The 20,636-nt window shown below is 41.2% G+C and overlaps 1 protein-coding gene across 7 annotated transcripts in view; it reads left to right on the top strand.

Moving 5' to 3' along the window:
* The first annotated feature begins 597 nt into the window (after positions 1-597).
* Positions 598-20,636, top strand: part of EPHX1 (epoxide hydrolase 1) — a 49,124-nt gene continuing 29,085 nt past the window's right edge. The window contains exons 1-5 of one of the 7 annotated variants that reach the window (XM_042439563.1): positions 705-789; positions 1,042-1,081; positions 2,075-2,272; positions 2,351-2,411; positions 8,561-8,671. In XM_042439563.1, coding sequence (XP_042295497.1) covers positions 8,566-8,671 — 106 coding nt within the window. In that variant the 5' untranslated portion in view covers positions 705-789; positions 1,042-1,081; positions 2,075-2,272; positions 2,351-2,411; positions 8,561-8,565. Of the gene's footprint in view, positions 790-809; positions 1,082-2,074; positions 2,273-2,350; positions 2,412-8,560; positions 8,672-20,197; positions 20,353-20,636 lie in introns of those variants that run through there. The other 6 variants (XM_042439573.1, XM_042439615.1, XM_042439581.1 and 3 more) reach the window with 6 other exon arrangements.

Consider the following 20,636-nt stretch of genomic DNA (forward strand, 5'->3'; position numbering starts at 1 on the left):
CTATAGGATGGGGGACACCTGGCTGAACAAGACTACGTGTGAAAGGGATCTAGGAGTCCAAGTAGACCATAAGTTGAACATGAGTCAACAGTGTGATGCCGCAGCTAAAAAGGCCAATGCAATTTGTGTCAGTAGCTCTGTTGCTGTGCAAGTACTTCTGTTGCTACTATGTATGTGTATATATAAAGTCTGGTACTGTACACTGGTGCCTCGGGATACGAAATGATCGGGTTACGAAATTTCCGGGATACGAAAAAGTTGGATTGGAAAAAACTGTTTCGGGTTACGAAATATTTTTTGGGTTACGAAATTCATTTCGGCGCGAAATTCAAATGCTGCAAAGTGCAGCTATAGGCTTTCCAGTGCTAACGGAAAGCCTTTTCGGGTTACGAAATTTTCGGGTTACGAAAGGAATGGCGGAACGAATTAATTTCGTAACCCGAGGTAGCAGTGTATTTTAGAATGCTAACAGATGATTAAATAATTTGTGGGTTTTCTCTTGACTGCTTGGGTTTTTACTTTGAGGGTTAAGTTCTTTTGTAGTGGATTTTTTTAAAAGAAGCATAGAGAGAATTTTCATATAAACTGATATTCAGTCACTGATTTTGTCCCCCCAGATCAGAAACCCAGCAAGTCATTGGTTGGCACAAGTTTCTCTGTTGCTTTTATCTGTATGTGAAGTCTGGAAATGTACTTTGCACTCCACAAGGCCAGCAGCTGATTAAATAATTGATGGGTGTTCTCTCATGCTTGTCTGCCTGGGTTTCTATTGTGAGGGTTAAAGAGAAGGTAATCCAAGCTATATTCATTTCCTTTGGATCTTTCTGGGAATTGCTAGGCTGTGGTCAGAAATCGAGTGAAAGAAAGAGCTTCAAAGAGAATGTTCATTCTGTTGGGATAATCTCATGCCTTTCTGTATTGTGTGTAGATTACGTTATGAGACTGCACAGTTGCTTTTGTTGGAAGTCTGCACTGTTGCACCATTATTCGGGAATTTGATAAAAGTATGATTTGCTGTGTTTCTTTTTTTTATCACGGCAGAGTCATGAGCAAGGACTGGAATTCCAGGGATCTTCTGAAGGTATGTCCCACTGTCCAAAGCAGAAGTAAATGCACTGAGGTAGAGGTGGGAGCATCCCTGTAATGCTTTATTGGGATATCCCTGTCTTCCTTTTGACAGAATTATGCTTTTTGAAATACGGGCATTCCCTATCTGACCTCAACACAGTGGTCCTTGAACAAAAAAAAAACTACAAAGGAAGTTTGAAAAGAGAAATAACAGAATTGGAATGTATCCACAGACTCCAGTCCATTAGCAGTGGGTTGAACAGACAATGGTTTCATGGACACATTTCAACACTGCCTAATGCCCCATCCTCGGAAGGACACCCTTGACCATCACATCTCCCCTCTGGTTCCCACAATGCATTTTAATACTCATTCATGTGGCTATCTACCCAGGAGCCCTGATGGTGCAGTGGTTAAATGTCAGAACTGCTTCCACAAGGTTGCGAGTTCAATCCTACAGGGCTCCAAGGTTCACCCAGCCTTTCATCCTTTCATAGGTTGGTAAAATGAGTACCCAGCTTGTTAGGGGCAATTGGCTAACATGTTGTAAACCACTTAGAGAGTGCCGAGTTCATTGATAAGTGGTATAGAAATGTATATGCTATTGCTTTTGCTACTGTCCTTGGCTTTAGGCAACATCTTTCCTCCTGCCATTGTCCCCCGACAAAATGCCTTCACACTTCATCTCCATACTCACAAGGTTTTGAATTTCAACTGACATTATCACACACCACTGGTGTATATAGGTCTGGTTCTGGACTCTCCATCCTATGCATTTGAGGAAGTAGGTTTTTATTGACTACTTTATTGGTAGCATTTTTTTGGGGAATTGTTGTTTTTAAAGTGGGAGGGAGATAGGGAATTGGATTTGATATGTTTTGCTATGTTTTTACTTGTGGCTTGTTGTGTTGTATTTTTTTTGTTCTTATGTTTGTTGTTACCCGCCTCGATCCAATACAGGGAGAGGCGGGATACAAATCAATATTATTATTATTATTATTATTAGGTTCAAGACTATGAAAACTCATGCTACCAGATTCTGCTACCAATGAGACCATGTGCATATCAGACAGCCATTGATAATAATGGGATCTGAGGTCCCACATTTTTTTGGAATCTGCAGGGAGGTCTGGAACAGAAGCACCCCAAATACAGAGGGCTGACTGTACTAACTGCTTCATGGTCTTAGCCTGGAGAAGAGAAGGTGATATGATAGCCCTGTTTAAATATTTAAAGGGATGTCATGTTAAGGATGGATCAAGCTTGTTTTCTGTTCCATCAGGGACTAGGGCCTGGAGCAATGGATACAAAGCAGAAAAGAAGTTCCACCTGACTTTTTAAAGGTAAGACTGCTTTTGATTTATATTTCTGTGGAGGACGGATCTGTGTGCATGTGCATGCCAAACTAAGAAAAGTGGCACTATTTGGTGAGCAGTGCCCAATGCTGTGTGCATTAAAGTTTTTAGCATGAATGAAGGCTGCAGTGTCAAAAAGATTCTGAATGTACAACAGGGAAGAAAGCAGCCCCAATTGCATTGTACCTTTGAAAAAAGTACTATTTAGCGGGAGAAAAACCTAATAAAAGCAGAGTGTGATGAAAAAGTGGTCCACCTGAATCTAGGATGGGTTAGGGTGACTTTTGCTATTTGAAAAAGACTTCAGAGTATTTCTTCCTGCGACACCTGAACAAAAAACAGATCCAAAATAGTTCCTTTTACAGTCTTTGCAATATCCTGGGATCTACAATTTGGGCAGAGGTATTTAGATTTGCGGTTTGAATCCAAGATGAAGTTTTTGGGTTGTTGTTTGTTTTTTTTTGCTCTGAGTATATTCCATGTTACATATTTGTTCAACGATTTTCAGTAAAATAGCTGTCTGTAAGTAGTTGGCTATGTATGATGGAAGTTGTAGTCCAACACATCCTGAGAGCATCTGCTTGGGGAGGGGTTATCCAGTGGCTGCTGCTACTTCTGATTCCTTTTGCTAATAAAAATGAACAGAACTAATGTTTTTCTGTAAGCTTATGGGGAGAAATTTCTACAAAAGGTCCCAGGAAATCTTGTTATCTTATTTCTCCACAACCATCACTCTCTCCCTTGAAATACTAGTTGAAAGAGGATGAAATACAATCACTGACTAGTGACCAGATTTTGTTGCCTAACTGAACAAATTCAAAAGGACATGGGGCAATGATGCACAACAGTCCAGGCTTTGTTTAGTATATTAAAACTTAGTTTGAGTTCTCCCTTCCTCTTTCTGCACAGCTGCAGTTAAAATGCTTGAACATGGTTAGTAGCAGAGAAAATAGGCCATCTTCATTCTGTTTTTCATTTGGACTTACCTGGAAGCTTTATTTTCATTAAATTTGGAGCACAGAAGTATTATGATGTGTTGCTAGTAAAATTTCTTCCAATGCCATGTTGGTGAATTATATTCTGCATACAGTCTGCATTCATAGACTGTGTTCTGAACTTTCTTTTAATCAGTTTTTATTACTTAATGGCAGATAGTAATAGTTCTGTATGCAGTTTCTTAGCGCTTACCATTCTCTCTCCCTCCTCCTGCTTAAGATGTTGAGGCTTTAGCTAGCTTTCTAAATGCAAAATAGGCCAGCATCTAATGAAAAGATCCTCTGGGTGACAGTTGCTCATCTAGTCCTGGCCACTTGAAGTAAATGTCCCCCATAGACCTCAGTGTACAGGGCAGATTATATGAAAGAAGATAAACCCATATGTAACCTGGATCGAAATCATGTAGGGCTTTAAAAGTAATAACCAACACTTTATACTTTGCTCAGAAACTAACTGGCAGCCAGTGGAATGGTTTTAATATTGGTGTGATATCCTCACTCCTAAATGTACCAGCAATCAGTCTGACTTGAACTAATTGAAGTTTTCAAACTTGGTACAAAGATAGCCCAATGTACAGTACATTGCAAAAGTCCAGCCTTGAGGTCACCAGCACATGCACTACCATCTTTAGGTCTTCCAATTCTAGGATGGCATATCAACCAAAAGTGATAAAAACATTCCTGACAGTTGCATCTATCTGAGCTAATATTTGGAGAGATGGATCCAGAAGCACCCCAAAGCCGTGAACACAGTCTTTCAGGGGATTATAACAACATCCAGGACTAGCTGACACACCTATAACCCCAGATTAGGACCTTAATAGTAAGCACCTCTGTCTTGTCTAGATTCAGTTTCAGTTTGTTTTTCTTCACCTCAAAAGGCTATGGGAAGCATTCATAGCCATTTCATGAGTTGTATCCCCATGATAGGGTAGCCTTAGGGTTGCCATAAGTCAGAAACAGCTTGAAGGCACACAACAAACCCTGTCTTCTAGGGTTCAGTTCAGTGCTCTGTATACCAATTACCAATGTGCTCATTGAACCTTCAGTTTCCTTAACAGAAGCAACCGAAGGCTGTATAGACAGCATAAGTGGTTTCAACATAGGTTATGCACAATATGCAGCCATACCTTGTAGCATGGTAAACTTCTGGTCTATGTTCATATCAACTACACTCTTCAGATTATTTGCAGGGGGAAGCTGGATGGAGTTGATGGGCTGGAGACATTTGTCCTTTTACTTTTCCCATTATGTCCAAGCATTGTATAAAGCACCACTGAAACCCAAGTTAACAAAAATTCTGGAACAGAGACTAAGCTCCTAGATAAAGTAAAAGAGGTTTTAAAAAATCAGTTATGGTAATAATCTCTTAGGGGTTTAATTGTCTAAAAAACTTCTTCTTGTAAGTTTACACAAAGCAGCTGTGTACTCTAACAAGACAGTAAATTTAAAACCCAAGCCAAGTTGAAAGTATCTAAGAGTAAAAATAAAACAGAGGTCAGATAGTAAATGTCTAATTAAGGTCTAATTAAAGTGATAGCCTCTGAGAAGCTGGTCATTTAAGCATCATTTAAACATTTCACCAATTATGTCCAAAATTTATACAAAGATTATACAAAATGCTTGCTGAATCTGATCTTTGATCGACTGAAAACTGAAACTAGTCTCTTGAATGAAGAAGGAAGAAACACTTATAAAAACAAAGCAAGACACAGAGAAACACTGAAGTAGGCACAAGAAAACATAACAGAAGACAATCCAAATAGTAAATACAGTAGCTCCTCCCAATTCGTGGGGGAATCCACTCCAGACCCCCCCCCCATGAAAATGGCAACTCAAAAATATTTGAGTCCCATTGGGGTAGGCAAATATTCGGTTCCCTCAGGCACGCACCGCCATTTTATCCCTCCCCACCTGTTCCTCCCACGAAGAGCGAGACTGGGAGGGACAGGTGTACCTAATTAGGATATAATTTCTGAGAAGTTTGCTGTTTGAAAGCTGAAGATAGAGGAGAGATGAAACAGAGTGACTAATCACACACTCATCCCAACCAGAAGCCATCCGCTCTTAATGAATGCTAGGTTTTTTTAAATCAATTAAATTATTAAAGCATAGCTTTAACTTTAACCTTTATCAAGAAGGATCTTACCACTTTGGGAGAAAAAAACAGCATATCAATAACTTGCTAAGTTAGTTATTTCCAGTTATTTCCAAATTAGTTATATCCAAGCTCTGAGACAGATAATATATGGGAGAGGGAATGTAGTTACTTGCAAACTGGGTGTGCCACTTATCATATATACTTGACTATAAATTGACCTCATGTATAAGTCGAGGTCAACTTTTGGGGCCAAAATTATGGGTATTGGTATGGTCCATGGATAAGTTGAGGGTCAGACTTCAGGAGGCAGCCTGGCTGGGGACAGGCTGCAGGGCGATTGGTCACCCTTCCCAGTCTCTCCCAGATGGGCTTTCCCTTGCAAAGGCAGCCTGACTGGAGAGAGGCTTGGGTCAGGTACCGTATTGACCCATGTATAAGTCAACCCAGGTTTTTGGGTCAATTTTTGACCTAAATTTTTCAACTTATACATGAGTATATATGGTATGTTCTAGGTTGAGCTCTTTCATAACATGAGATCATTTCATCGATTTATTTATCAGGTTAGGAGCTGATTCAAGTAAACAATTCTTAAATCATCTTTGACTTATTCCTAACAGATTTCCTTTGCATTATCTTTAGTATCATTTAACATAGTGCTGGTAGGGTTAGGCAAGTCCCAGTAAAGAGGTTAAGGAGTCGAAAATCACCAGAAGTAAAACATGGCAAGCCAGCAGACAAATCAGACAGAAATCTCAGGAACACCAACTGCCAACAAGGTACAAGGTACAGGTCAGCAATTCAGCACTCTCATACAGGCGCTCCGGTGCCTCACCCAGGTTCAGCTGCAGTTTGTTGGAGACATCTAGCAGGAGCCTTCCTTATGTCCTTTAAAAGGTATTTGATGCGGTCAACCAGTTCTCCTATGTCTTACAGTTCTCTTGTTTCTTTAGGTGTTGTCTTTCTAGGGATGTCACCTTTTGCAGGTGGCACTATAAATTCCCATAGGGCATGGTGGAGAGACTCTGGAGTCTGGAGTGGGGCACTAGCCAAGTTTTTGCTATTCTAAGGGACAGCTTTCATGAAAGCAGTTTTAGTTACTAAAAGGGACATTGTATCATTCCTGGCTGCCTTTTGGGTTCCTTCCATTTTGGGGTGGGAGAGACCTGAAATAACCTTTTTCTAATGTGAATCTAAAGTGTTTCTTTGGCTGTGTTTTGGCTATTTTGGCTGATTTTTTGTGGAGATGCTGGGGGCTTGGGTGGAATAGTGGAGATACTAAGAAACCCTTCCAACAATTGCATGCAGTTCCCACCACTGCTCCAGGAAACAGGTGGACTGGATTCAAGAATTCTTTCAGCAGTTTTCTGGTTTTAGCTTCCAGGCCAGATCCCTACCTCTCTAACTTGAGCAGGCTGAAAAGCTTATCATCATCCCTGATATCACAAGCTCCCAGCCAAACCTCTGATGTCATAGGCATCTGGCAAAAGCACCAGCCAGTGCTGGAGTTGCAGATCCAGTAGGAGAGGCCAGGTAGAAATAAAGTTGTGCATACACTTAGGCACCAGCTGAAAGACAAAAAATATCAGGCATAGTACTTTTTATTTCTTCTCTTCATCTATATCTGTGTGGGCACAATGCGGCCCATAGACTGCATGCAGCCCCCGGGATCCCCCAGAGGTATTTTTTGGCAAAATTTCAAAAATATATATTTCTTTGCTCCAAAATGACCCAGGAATGCCCCAAAACATGGTGAGAATGTCCCCATGTCCCCTAGAGAGGCATAAAATGGTTTATTTATTTTTTCAGGAGCAAGTGCAATGAGGAGTATGGTCTCAAGGTCTCCTGGGGAGCTAATGTGGCCCCATAGTCTTCCAGAGTTTCTCACACTGATCTATATGAATCAATGCAGTGAACACAGTTTTGTCTTTCATGCCTGTATCCCTTCCTTAGATCGCAGTGAACGTCTTGTTTCCTTTTGTGGATCAATGAGACATGAATGTGATTACTGCTAGACTGAGTTTACTAGTTCTCCAGACCTCTGTTGCCTGTTTGTAGTAATTAAATGCTACAATGTTATGATTAATTTTTGAATTGTAAATAAGTTGACTTTTCTTGTAAAGTTGGTACTGATGAAATAGTAGGGAATAAAAGTGTGCTTTGAGAATACATTATTTAGTGGTGTCTTCTCTCCTCAAATGAAATGAAGCCTAAATGCATGCTGTATTATTAACAAAACTGAGATGGGTCAGACTTTCCAAGGGCCTTATTGCAAGCTCACAAACAAAGCTGTCCTTTCTAATGATATCATCATGCTGGGGAGAGATTTAACTCTCTGCTATATATACAACTGAATTTGCTGCCATTTATCCCATGTTACCATTGGCTCCCTATCATGCCTTTAGTTTTCCTTCTCTTTTCAAAATACAGCGTATAAGAGAAAGAGGCTTGTCTTCTCATCCTGTATGTGTGTCTGTGTAAATTGTTTATTATAAAATTGACAATGCTGTACACATAATTTATCATTAAAAGTATCATTTTCACACTAATTTAAAGCAAGATATTCTGACTTAGTATTTAGCATTATAAACAGTCTCCATGTTCCTAAAAATATGATACAAGGTCTACTAAGAACTACGGAGTTTGTCACAGAAGTCTACTAAAACACAATTACATTAGGCTAATATGTCTTTGGCAGATAGTTATCACACGCCTTTGTGTCTCTCTTGTTGCTGCTTTGCATTTCTGTCGTTGGTGAAGTACACCTTTTCATTCCAACAATAAAAAGGTGCACTCCACCAACATCTGAAATGCAAAGCAGGAGCAGGAGAGACATTTGTTGTGTGATAAGTACCTGTCAAAAATGCTATAGTATTATCCTATGGTAATTGCACTTTACTAGCCTCATGTGATAAACTCCTATATCTCGACATGACAATACTGAAAAGTTTCTGCTTCAGATAAATACAATATAACAGAAATTTTGAGGAATGAATTGAATTTCTAAGACTTAACCTGGGTTGATACTGAACATTTCTTTACAGTTCTTATGAAACTTTGTGACAGATCCAGTTCTTGCCAGGTTGATGGGAATGTGGTCCAGCCAGCCAGTCAAGTTGGATGGGCTGAGGGAGATCTGTGGCAAGGAACAGAAAGTATGTCATGACCTGCTTTGATTGACTGTTATTCAAGAAGTTCCTTTCAAGCCTGGCTTGAAATGTTGGAATTTTCAGCTTTCATCAGTGCTTAGCAGTGATAAGCAGACGAAATCACTACCTGAAACCCCTTAGATTCAGGATTAATTGGCAATATATGATATTAGAGCATACAATCATACAGTTGGAAGGGCTGTCTAGTTCAGCCCTCTTCCTGTGTAGGAAACCCAAAGTTAAAGCATCCCTGTCAGATGACATCTAATCTTTGCTTTCAGTCCTTCAGTGGAGTGATCATGTCACTTTCCTGATATGCTTCACCTGTTGGAAAGCTAGGAATTACTCTTCTAGATGCCTACTTTTAATTCAGTTTCATGTTTCTTTAAATGCCAGGGTTGTTTTGAATTTAAAATGGGCACATCTGTCTGTGAAGATTAACATCTAAGCAGTTTATTGGTCAGGAATGGCTTTCTGCAGATTTTGATTGTCTCAGGCAGGAACTCCCCATGCAACATAGCAAGGAGACTTCTGAAGGCAGCCTGTCATATGGAGCAGGGCCTGTTCCTTCAAGGAAGAAAGGTCAAAGGGCATTCCTACACCTTCAGGTACACTCTGAATCCTGGCTAATATACAAGTGTTGTTGGGTTTTTCAAAAATGTACTTGTATTTATGTTACTTGTTTTTGTCTTTTGAATACCTGTCCGTAACTGTTCCCATACGCAGTACTGAGCAATATATGGATAAGAATGCATTCTTTTAGTAGGAAATCTTTGTCACTATATTGAAGTGTTGAAAATAGCAAACCAAATGGGAGAGAAGTTTTAAAATATTTCCCCCTTTTTAGCTTTCACTTTTAAGTCAATTGTTTTGTTATGAGCATGGATAAATATTTAGATTTTTCCTCCCTCTAAATACCAGCAACAAAAGTATTGGGACTTTTATTCATTAGACTCAAATATTTCTATTGCGTATTTTCTTTGGCAGGTCCCTGTAGCATTCCATTATGGTTGGCGAATAAGCATTGGTTTCCATTTGATTCCCTTCTGTCATGTTTATAATGACAGACATACTTCTTTTGATTCAGTAAAGTTTTTCATTATCAGTCCATCCATCTGAAACATATAAGAGCACAATCCAACCAGAGTTAAGCACTTTGCAGTTGCGTTACTTTTAAAGTGCTTAATTTTGGCTGGACTGTGTCTCAAATGGTTTCTGATTACAGATGCCTGTAAAACATAGGCTTGCCTAATCAAGATGTTATGTAGGAAAGTTGTGCGCTACTCACAAAGCCACATTTAGTAGTGCTGAAGGTACAGAATGCTGTTTCAGCATAATTCGCAGGGACAACCATGGCTTACACTTTACATATTGTAAAAAATCAAGTACACTCGTCCCACCACATTTGTGGCTTTGACTTTTGCAGCTTTGATTAATCACGGATTTTATTAATATGTTCTCTCTAGGAATATCTATGTCCTCCAGTTCAATTATATGGTCAACTTTAATCAAAAGTCGCACTAGAGATTCCTAGAGAGAACACTCCACTAGACATTTGTAGCTCCTCCAGCGCAATTCTATGACCAATGTCTGATAGATGTTGACTGAAGAGTTGCATTGGAGGACCTAGAGATTCCTAGAGAGGCGTTCTCTCAGGTAAAAACATAGGCCTGTTACAGACTGCCAAAATAAAGCTGCTTCGGGTCTCTTTGGAGGTATGCTATTTAAATGATGCATGCATCCTAGGAATCTGGAAGCTGCACCAAAAGCTGCACTCCAGTGCTTAGGAATGGAGTGTGGCTTTGGTGCGACCTCTGGACTCTTAGGACCCATGCATCATTTAAATAGCATACCTCCAAAGAGACCTGAAGCAGCTTTATTTTGGCAGTCTGTAACAGGCCATAGTGTTTTTGTTATTTGCAGTTTTTCCACATTCACAGGGGTCCTAACCCCAGTGAATGTGGAAGGTCGAGTGTATATATTAATTCTCTGGTTGGTGTGAAGAAGAATCTACACAGAGTGGGTTAAGCCCATCATTACTCAGAGAGAGGCAGTCATACAACCTGAAGCTTTGCTGACAAGCTGCTTTCTCTGCCTTTTCCCTCCTAATTTCCTTCCCTACCTAGTCTGGACATGAGCTCTCTGTCAGAACTTTCTTTCTGACTTTGCCTTGTAATTCTTACTCTGTCTAATATTTTCCTACCTTTTCTTCCTTTGGTGTTTTTTTTCCCTTCGCTGACTTTGCTGTACTCACAGATCCTGCTTGGCTTTTAAAAACTTCTTGCCTTCCTTCCCTTAGTCCCTTCCCTCCCTCCCTTAATATGACTGATAATGATATAATCTGTAAAATACAAGAAGAAAAAATCATTATAGTATGACAAATCAGATATTGGCCACAGAATTATAGAGCAAGACTGCACTGCCTTGCCTGCTAAGTAGCAATAGCATTTAGCATTTACATTTCTATACTGCTTATTAGTGAACTCAACACACTCTAAGTGGTTTACAATCTATAAGTCCCCAACAAGCTGGGTACTCATTTTACCAACCTACAAAAGGATGGAAGGCGAGGCAAACTTGGAGCCCTGCTGGGATTGAACTCATAACCTTACGGCTGCAGTACCAGCATTTAACTACTGCACCGCTAGGGCTCCGTCTGTGTGTGTGTGTGTGTGTGTGTGTGTGAACTAAAAACACTCAAATCAATAGCCAGCAAATGCAAATGAAAACTGCCTAGGATCAAGGTTTTCCAGCAGACAATGTATCTTTAATTAAACAGACACAAATCCTCCTTGCATATCCTCCCACCCTGAGGCCTTGCCATTCAACAACAGATTAACATGGAACACACAGATTAACATGGAAATCACTCCTCCCAATCCAGGGTCAGACAGTATATATATACCCCACTCACTTCCATGCCAGCATTCTCTAAAGATGCCAGCCATAGATGCTGGTGAAATATCAGCAACAAACTCTTCTAGAACATGGTCACATAACCAAAAAAACCCACAAAAAATTATTAACAAAACCTGTGCATAGTTTGAGAGGCTGGTCCAACTGGTCCCTTGAAATATCTGTATAGCCAGATAGATACTCAATAAACGCCCCCTCTGAATGCTCATTTTAGAAATGTAGGGTAACAAAGGAGGTTATTATATGAGACAAGTAGAGCAGAATTACATTTGTATAATAGTGCCCTCCATTTGACACCATTGCTTTTCTGTTGTTGTTGCATGGTTTTTAAAGCAATTCTTTGTACTACAGTCACCCCTTCTTATATATGGATTTTTTTATACACGGATTCAAGCATCCACTGTTTGAAAAAGTTTTTTAAAAAGGTATAAATTTCAAATATCAAACCTTGATTTTCCATTTTTTATAAGGGACACCATTTTTCTATGTCATTATATTTAATGGGACTTGAGCATCCACGGATTTTGTTATCCACAGGGGATCTTGGAACCAAACCCCAGAGTATAACAACGGTCCGCTGTATTTTCAAACAAAACACCATTATTTGACCTCCTTTTCCAACTCTGTCATGCACATATTTCATGTGGGAAACTTTAGTTGCGCTATTACGATGAAGTTTGGTGGTCAGGGTGTGCTGTCTTTGAATGGAAGAGCTAGCCTCTTTCTGGTACAATGTGATGGTGTTGTAATGCCACATTGAGGAGGAGAAAAAGGGAGCCAAGTTGTGCTGACACCTCATTGTGGGGGAGGAAGACTGAGACAGCTCATGAAAGATGGCTGTTCACAGCTGGAGGGCTGGAGGGGGGGGAGAGAAAGGTTGCATGCGCACCGCAGAAATAATCTGGTTTGGCACCACTTTAATGGCCATAGCTGCATGCTATGAAATTCTGGGAATGGTAGTTTGTTGCAGCACCAGAGCTCTGCCTCCTGTAGTAGGATGGGGCTCATTCACAGTTTTGCCTCCTCTAGCCTGTTCCATTAAAAAGGTGTGAGTTTCTGGTGCTCAGGGAGAAATATTGCCCATAATAGTGCATCTGTCTCCTCATTACTTGAGTATTTGGCTGGTTTTCTAGAGATATTTTCTCATGACACAGTAATCCACAGTAACCTACATACAGACAAAATTAGACCAAGTCTTTTGTACTTTTATCTTTGGATAGTATCCCAAACTGGATTGCCTGTTTATAGTGCTTATTAATTGTTTGTCAACCAACCATGACTCCCAAAGCAATGTATAATATGTGATACATAAAAACACTGGAGATTATCAGATGGGGAAAAGAATGACCTTGTCCTGTCCTTTTCTCATCCTTGTCCCATCTTTGTCCACAGTTGCGAGAAGGACTATCGCACGACGTTGCGCTGATCAAACTTTGTCCCGTCCATGAAACACTCGTGAACACGATGGTGTGAAAGACTTTTATACAACGTTGCACTGATCCTGTTATTGCCCTGACAGTGAGATGGAATTGTCCCATCATTGCCCTTTATTTTGTAATAGTAGAAGAACCTGTTAATATAATTCAACTTTGCTGATAGGATAATGACAGGATCAGTGCAACATGTATGAATGTCTTTCATGTGATCTCAGTCACAGATGGGAAAAGGATGAGAGAGCGATCCACTTTGCTCCCTGTCTGATAATCTCAATTGTTTCAAAATGGAGTAAATCTGTTTTAAAAGCCAAAGCTCATACAGACTGATGTAGTTTTGACTACATTGGTTGAAGGCAGCCTGACTTTCCTTGAGAAAGAGTTTGAAATCAGAGGGGCTGCTACAGAGAATCCTTGTTTCATGTACAAAACAGCCTAAATTCTTGGAGTGGTGGGATAACCAAGTGAAAATCTCAATTTCTGAGCAAGTACGTACTAGAGGAGGTGATCTTTTAGATATCTTGGTCACATGCCATTTTATATTGTACATCTCTTAATGTGAACAACCACATTTTCTGGGAACAATGATTCTTGCTTTACTGCTTATATCTCTTAGCTTGTAACCACACAGTTATCTTTATGATTAAGATAAAACAACACTGCTCAGTCCTATGTAAATATTTGAGTTCACGTTATTTTCTGTCATTATCCTATCAGACATTTTCTCTTTAAAAGTTACTTCAATGTGGACCTTTATTAAGAGGGAATGTATTTTAGACAAGATTCCTTTTTGTTGATGTATAATTCATAATAGTTGCTGCAAACTGGGTCAGAGTAACTCAAAGGAGATTTAAACCTTGTGTTTGAAAACTCCCTCAGATACCCTTTCTTGCCCTGAACAGCAATGGAAGCTTCACCTCCTTGAAGTTCTGTTTTAATTAGCCTCTTGGTTTGAGCTCTCAGGCTAGGAATTGACCTTTTCTAATGTGTCTGAGGGGTGAAATCTCTGTAGACTAGTACATTTTATGTACTGTACCATTCGTGTGTAAAAATGGGATTCAGCATGAAGCTTGTGCTCTTAAAACAGTGAGAAATGCAGCCTCTCCTCTTATCTTTCAGTGAATATTTTATTTACCCCAAAGCAGTATCAAAGCAATGAATTCAGTTCAAGACTGTAGTCTAGCCCAAGAGAGACCATGCAGCAGACTGCTGTAAACAATGCATCCTCTGAAGAATTATCTTTCAAATAATTAATAATTCCCAGGACAGTGAAGGTCTTTGAAACATGGCGTTCATCAACATGTAGTTCCACCCTGACTCTTTTAAAATTTTCAAAGTTTATTCTATGTATGTACAGTCAGCACTCCACATTTGCTGGGGTTAGGGGTTCAGGACCTCTGCAAAAATGGAGAAATGGCAAATAACTTTAGCCCACCCACCCACACACACACCATATTTAACAAACACACAAAGTATGATCTGCAGAATCAACCTGCTATGGATGCCTCTGAGGTAGTGGGGTTCCTTTGCAAGACAGAAGATGGCAACTGGTGGGGCTTGCCACTGTCTCTGCTGCTCCCTGATGCCATTTTCAATAGGGACTTAATAATTCCCAAGACCTTGCTGTACATTCACAGTCTCTCAGTCTTGCGAGGTTTGCAGTCCCTATTTAAAATGGCATTAGGGAAGCAGCAGTGGAAGTAGCAAATAATCTATGAATAATCAAATTCACAAAAGCCAAACCAGCAAATGTGGAGAGTCAACTGTATGTATTAGGTAGGGACATTAATTGATTCAATATTTTTGTTTAAAGCTGATTGTGTTATGCCCAGATCTTAAGGGCAACCTGTTTAACCTGAGAGCATGTAGTGGAAATATCCCTCCAAATAGACTTATTCACAGCAGAGCTGACACAGACAAAGAGAAACCAAATTTGGTTTTAGACACTATGCATGTAACATTTATTGAGATACATAGACATAACAAATACAAGTACCAAGAGAGCTCTCACACACACCATTCACACATTACTCACACACAGATGGCACTTCACTGAAGGCATCTTCATGAAGTGGGAGCCCTGTTTCTGCGGATCCAGGAGCACACCTCTGGTTTGGAAAGCTCTCTCTTTTAAGGCTTTCTGCTTCTCTACATCCAATGTCCACCGCCCTTTGGCCCTCGGACAGAAATTTCTTTGATTGATGAGTTCTCTACATTTCTCCTCTTATCAGTCCATGTCCAAACATTCTGTAACTTCTTGCAGTTCATACCAACCCTTGGATGGAATGTCCTTTCCTTATAGATAACTCTTGGCAGCTACATCTTGGTTTTCTTAGATGTGCCATCACCTCACCAGCATGTTCAAAAATCCTCGCTTCACTTGCGAGGTAACTCCCATATCATGCATTGCAAATCTCCATTTTGTTCAGTCTTCTAGTGCCACTTTTCACTCATACAGCCATCCATTCCTCACAACTGAAATAGTAGCAAACATAGGTGGGACTATTATACTAAGCTTGGGATCCCATTGTGTTCAAATATATTGTAAGCCATATAAGGTTCTTGTGGCTGCTCTTCTAGAACAGTGGAGATTATTGCATGTGATTTATCCTGTCTTAACCCCAACATTGACAGTTTAACTGTCAATGATGGATCTTATCTCATTGTCCCAAGGCCAGGGTATGCGGCTCATATGCAACCCAGGCTTATCCCATGGCTTTTCAAGGACAGGATTTCCCTGTCCTTGAAAAGCTGCTGGATAAACCTGGTTTGCGTACAGACTGCATATAGGCCACATACGCCCAACCACAGGAGAATGTGGTAAGATCTGTTATTGACAGTTAAACATATGTGTATTCCATCGGGGGAAAAACGGGATAAGGCATGTACAATAATCTCCAGTGATAGACAACAGGCTACATGACAGTTGATTCAAACCTCCAGTTCTCTGTAGGTGGAAAATAATGATTCTAAAAGGGCCAAGCAGAATCTGTAGAACAGAGGTCGGCAACCTACGGCCCACGGGCCGGATCCAGCCCGCCGAGGCCTTTCTACTGGCCCCCGCGCAGTCCTGCCGCCGATTGCTGCCGTTTCCGCTCCGCTCCGGGCGCCATTTTGTTTTTCAAAATGGCGGCCGAAGTCTCGTGTGACCTTTCCCAGGACGGGAAAGATTGCGCGAGACTTCGCCGCCATTTTGAAAAACAAAATGGCGGCAGAGGAGGAAGAGGAGGGCCGCGCGGCCTGGGGTGGAGGAGGCAAAGGATGAAGACCGGTGCCGCCCTCCCCACCTCCCTGCGGGGCTCCGCGCGGCCCTCCCTGCTTCCCCGTGGGGCTCCGCGTGGCTCCGTGCGGCCCTCCCCGCTTCCCCGCGGGGCTTCACGCGGCCCCGCGCTGCCCACCTCCTCCTCTGTCTCCTCCGTCCTGCCCCCAGGCTGTGTGGCGCATGGAGGAGGGGGGAGGAGAAGAAAGAAGAGGAGGAGGAGGAAGATGAGGGAGGAAGAGCAGGAGGAGGCAGCAGCAGGAGGAAGAGGAGGAAGAGGAGATGGGGCAGCAGGAGGAGGAAGAGGAGGGAGGAAGAAGAGGAAGAGGAGATGGAGGGAGCAGGAGGAGGAAGAGGAGATGGGGCAGCAGGAGGAGGAAGAGGAGGAAGAGGAGATGGGGGCAGCAGGAGGAGGAAGAGGAGAAGGTGGTGAGTGGCCAGAGGCCACATGGGTTTTTTTTGTTTTATTTTGCATTCCTTTTAACTGCTAACAAGTCTCCCTGCTTTGACAATGATAGTGTGATGATGATGATGATATTGATGATGACGATGATGATATAAGCCAGCTTGAGAGGCATGGAGGCACTGTTTCTAAAGCCAAGAGAGTGTCACCTTCCAAAATGTGTTTTGTGTGCTTTTAATGCTAACAAGTCTCCCTTGCTTTGACAATGATAGTGTGGTGGTGATGATGATGAGTCAGCTTGAGAAGCATGCAACTACTGTTTCAGAAGCTGAGAGAGTGTCACCTTGCAAAGTGTGTTTTGTGTGCTTTTAACAAGTCTCCCTTGCTTTGACAATGATAGTGTGGTGATGGTGATGATGAGTCAGCTTGAGAAGCATACAAGAGAGTGTGACTTTCCAAAGTGCCTTTTCTGTGTGTTTTTGGTTCTTTAATGGTGATATTGATATCAGAAAGCCTCTGAGGCAAGGCCAATGTAAATTGCTGTGATTTTTACAAACCCATGCGCTGTGAAGAAAAACCAAAGTCCCTTGACCAAGTACACACTTCTGAGAAGTACACTTGGTCCAAGAACAGTGAAACCACCTTGACATGTTTGATATGCATAGCCATGTTAAACCATGCTAAGTGTTAAACCCAAGGGGTTTGGTTATGGAATAAGCCTCTGAAATATGCAAGAGGCCATGTTAAGTAAAGCCATGTGAAATGCACAACTGTGCTGTTGTGTGTGTTTTGGAATGCAGGTTGGGGGTGTTTGTCCAGAAAGGGACCGAGGAAGAGAGGGCGGGCACACGCCTCCTCCTCCTTGCAGGGCTTCGGTGGAGGCTCCGCCCTGGAGGGTGGCTCCGCCCCAGAGGGTGGAAGCTCCGCCCCAGCATGAAGCCCCGCCCTGGAGGGTGGAAGCTCCACCCCCCTGCTTCGGCCCCCCGACTTGTCTGAGGGACAGCAACCCAGCCCCCAGCTCCAAAAGGTTGCCTACCCCTGCTGTAGAACATGATGTGATACAATATGAGATGTGCTCTGTGAATGATGCATTTCTCTTTCTTGGTCAGGGTTGAGCAGGACTCCTGCTGCAGGAGATACTGTATATAATGTATAAGTCTAGAAATTTAATCTAAAAATCAACTCAAAAATACCTGGGTTGGCTTATCCACATACAAATATATTGTAATGTAAGGCCTTTTACAGACTGGCCTGAAAGACCGGCATGGCGGCAGAGTTGGGGCATTGTGTCCTCACAATGCACGCCCATCTCCACCCTCCCCAGGGTGCCCTGATGCCGCATGCTGCCCACAAGGGGCACAGCATCATGGTGTGGCTCTGACGCTGCATCCAAATGACACAGCGCCAAAGGAGTGCCATATAGCTGTGCCACCGCGGCTATGGCGCCCTTCCAAGGGCACAAAAAGGAGCCGCTTTTTGCTCTGAGTAGAATGGCGAAAGGCAAAGAGCTTAGTCCATTCCAGAAGAACCAACCCTCTCTACTCTTTCCTCTGTTGTGCCACTTCTGACCTTTTTGAATACCAGTGGAAAAATAATGGCGGTGATGGCTCTTTGGCACTTCTCCTCAAAGGTGCTTCTTTTACGTTCTCCTGAAACATACTAAACTCTCAACCTTTGCCGTTTTACTCAGAGAAGTGGATGGTTCATTTTTTTATATGAGTTCATGCTGTACCTTAACTCTTGCCTTTATATCCTTTCTGACATGTGCACATTTTCTTAGCCCTGCCTGTGGCTGTTTGTCTCCCCCACACATTGCACAGTCGCCATTTACTGTAGTTCCTTCCTCATCCATCAGGCCATAAAGGTGAGCATAAACAGTTATGCTTGCCAGAATTTTATAAGTTTTTTGACATCATTTTCATTTGCTTCATCCTTTACATCCTTTATTACATGCCGCTAAGTTTTACCTTCGACTTATCCAGGGGGTCATATCAAAATTCAAAATTTTGATCTGCAAACATGCCCCTGATTTATACATGAGGCTGACTTATAAACAGGTATATATGGATAGGCTGGCAACTAGTAGTACATTTTTCAGTGAAAGGATTAGTGTGGGAGCTGCAGCACTGGTGTGTTGTAGTTGTAGTTGTTGCTGTTGTTATCATCATCATTATTTCTTACCCATCTCTTCCCATGGTTGAGAACAACAACAGTTAACAGGCATATCACATCAATTAAAATATCTATCAATTTAAAAGAACATGCATACAATTTAGAAAGATAAGACACGCACATATTAAAACAATATATATTTAAAAGCTATAATTTAAAATTTACAATTTAAAAATCATCTGGGTGTGCCAGAAGAGACTGGTTTGTAATGCTATTTTGAATTCAGACAGTGTATTCAGGTGTCAAACCTGGCATGTTGACTCCCATTTCAGGCACCTCGCTTATGCTGTTTTCTTGGCGAGATTTGTTCAGAGAAGGTTTCCCATTGTCTTCCTTTAAAGCTAAGTGTGTGACTTGCCCAAAGTCAGTACATTTTCATGGGTGAGCAGGGATTTGAACCTTGGTTTCCTGGAGTCCGGTCCAAAACCCAAGCCACTATAACACACTGGCTTTCATGCTGAAAATAAGTTCCTGGTCTGAGTAGGAACAATCCATGGCAAGGATAACACAGGTAGCCAGTGGGAGAGAGAGGCAGATTGTGGCTAGGGGTGAGTGTTTTGTGGAAGAAATGCCTATTAGTTTAATTTAATTTGTATCTGATTTGGCATTCTGGATTATGTGTAATCTAAAATGGGTTTCATTTAATAACATAACTTACCTCTAGTTTCAAATACAGTGGGCCCTTGATATCTGCTGAGGTTTGGTTTCAGGACCCCTGTGGAGACCAAAATATGTGGCTGCTGAAGTCCCTCTATGTACAATAGCATAGTAGAATGGTGTCCTTTATATAAAATTGCAAAATCAAAGTGGTGTTTTTTTTAGATATTATATTGGCTATCTGTGTCAATATATTTATTTAATTTATATTTTATATATATACAGTATTTCAAGCCATTGATGGTTGAATCCCTGGATGCCGAAGCCATGGAAGTGGAGGGCTGACTATAGATTGACACCGATAGACAATATTAATTTAATTCTATTTTAATGTACCATTCTTGTATGCATTTAATTGTACTGTTTTTTAAATATTGTAAGCCACTCTGAGTCCCAGTTTTGGGGAAAAGACAGGGTATAAATAAATATAATAGTTGTAGGGATGGGCACCTAACAAGTATTTAATTAAAGCTGCATGTATTGGTTGGGATCCACTAATATAAGAAAAGTTATGCAAGCAGCATTTCTTTATCAGAGGTTGCATAAATGTAGTCAAGCCCAGTATTTTGCTGGCACATTTGGCAAAGGATTTCATGACACTCAATATATATATATATATATATAGAGAGAGAGAGAGAGAGAGAGAGAGAGAGAGAGAGAAAGAGAAAGAGAGAGAGAGATGTATATGAAGACATGCAACAGCAGCAACCACGAAGAAGAAATGTTTGCCCCACTTTTCCAGACAGTACTTAAGCTTTTGGCTTGCTGAGAGAATTGCCATGGATGAGAAGTCATTACACAGGAGCTGTTAACTTACAAGAACAGAAATCCTTGAACTACTGGAGAAGTAAGAAGTTACAAGTATTCATATGTTTTAAGAATTAAATGTTGGGTATATTAGGTCTTCAACTTGTTGAAGGTAGGAGCTCTTGATGCTAATCAGCTAGGGGCAAAGAGCTACCAATGGAAACAAACAGTCTAGGATTGCATTTTGGCAAATCATCTTTGGTTACCAGAGCTACAGCTTGTATTGCTATTTGTGAGCAGTGAAGGCTTTGAGAAGAAGGCTTTGAGTAATTATTAAAAACTTTCAGAAGCTAGAAAGCAATTTTTCCCCCAGCTTATATATAT

The sequence above is a fragment of the Sceloporus undulatus genome, chromosome 1 (assembly GCF_019175285.1).
Source record: "Sceloporus undulatus isolate JIND9_A2432 ecotype Alabama chromosome 1, SceUnd_v1.1, whole genome shotgun sequence".
NCBI lineage: Eukaryota > Metazoa > Chordata > Lepidosauria > Squamata > Phrynosomatidae > Sceloporus > Sceloporus undulatus.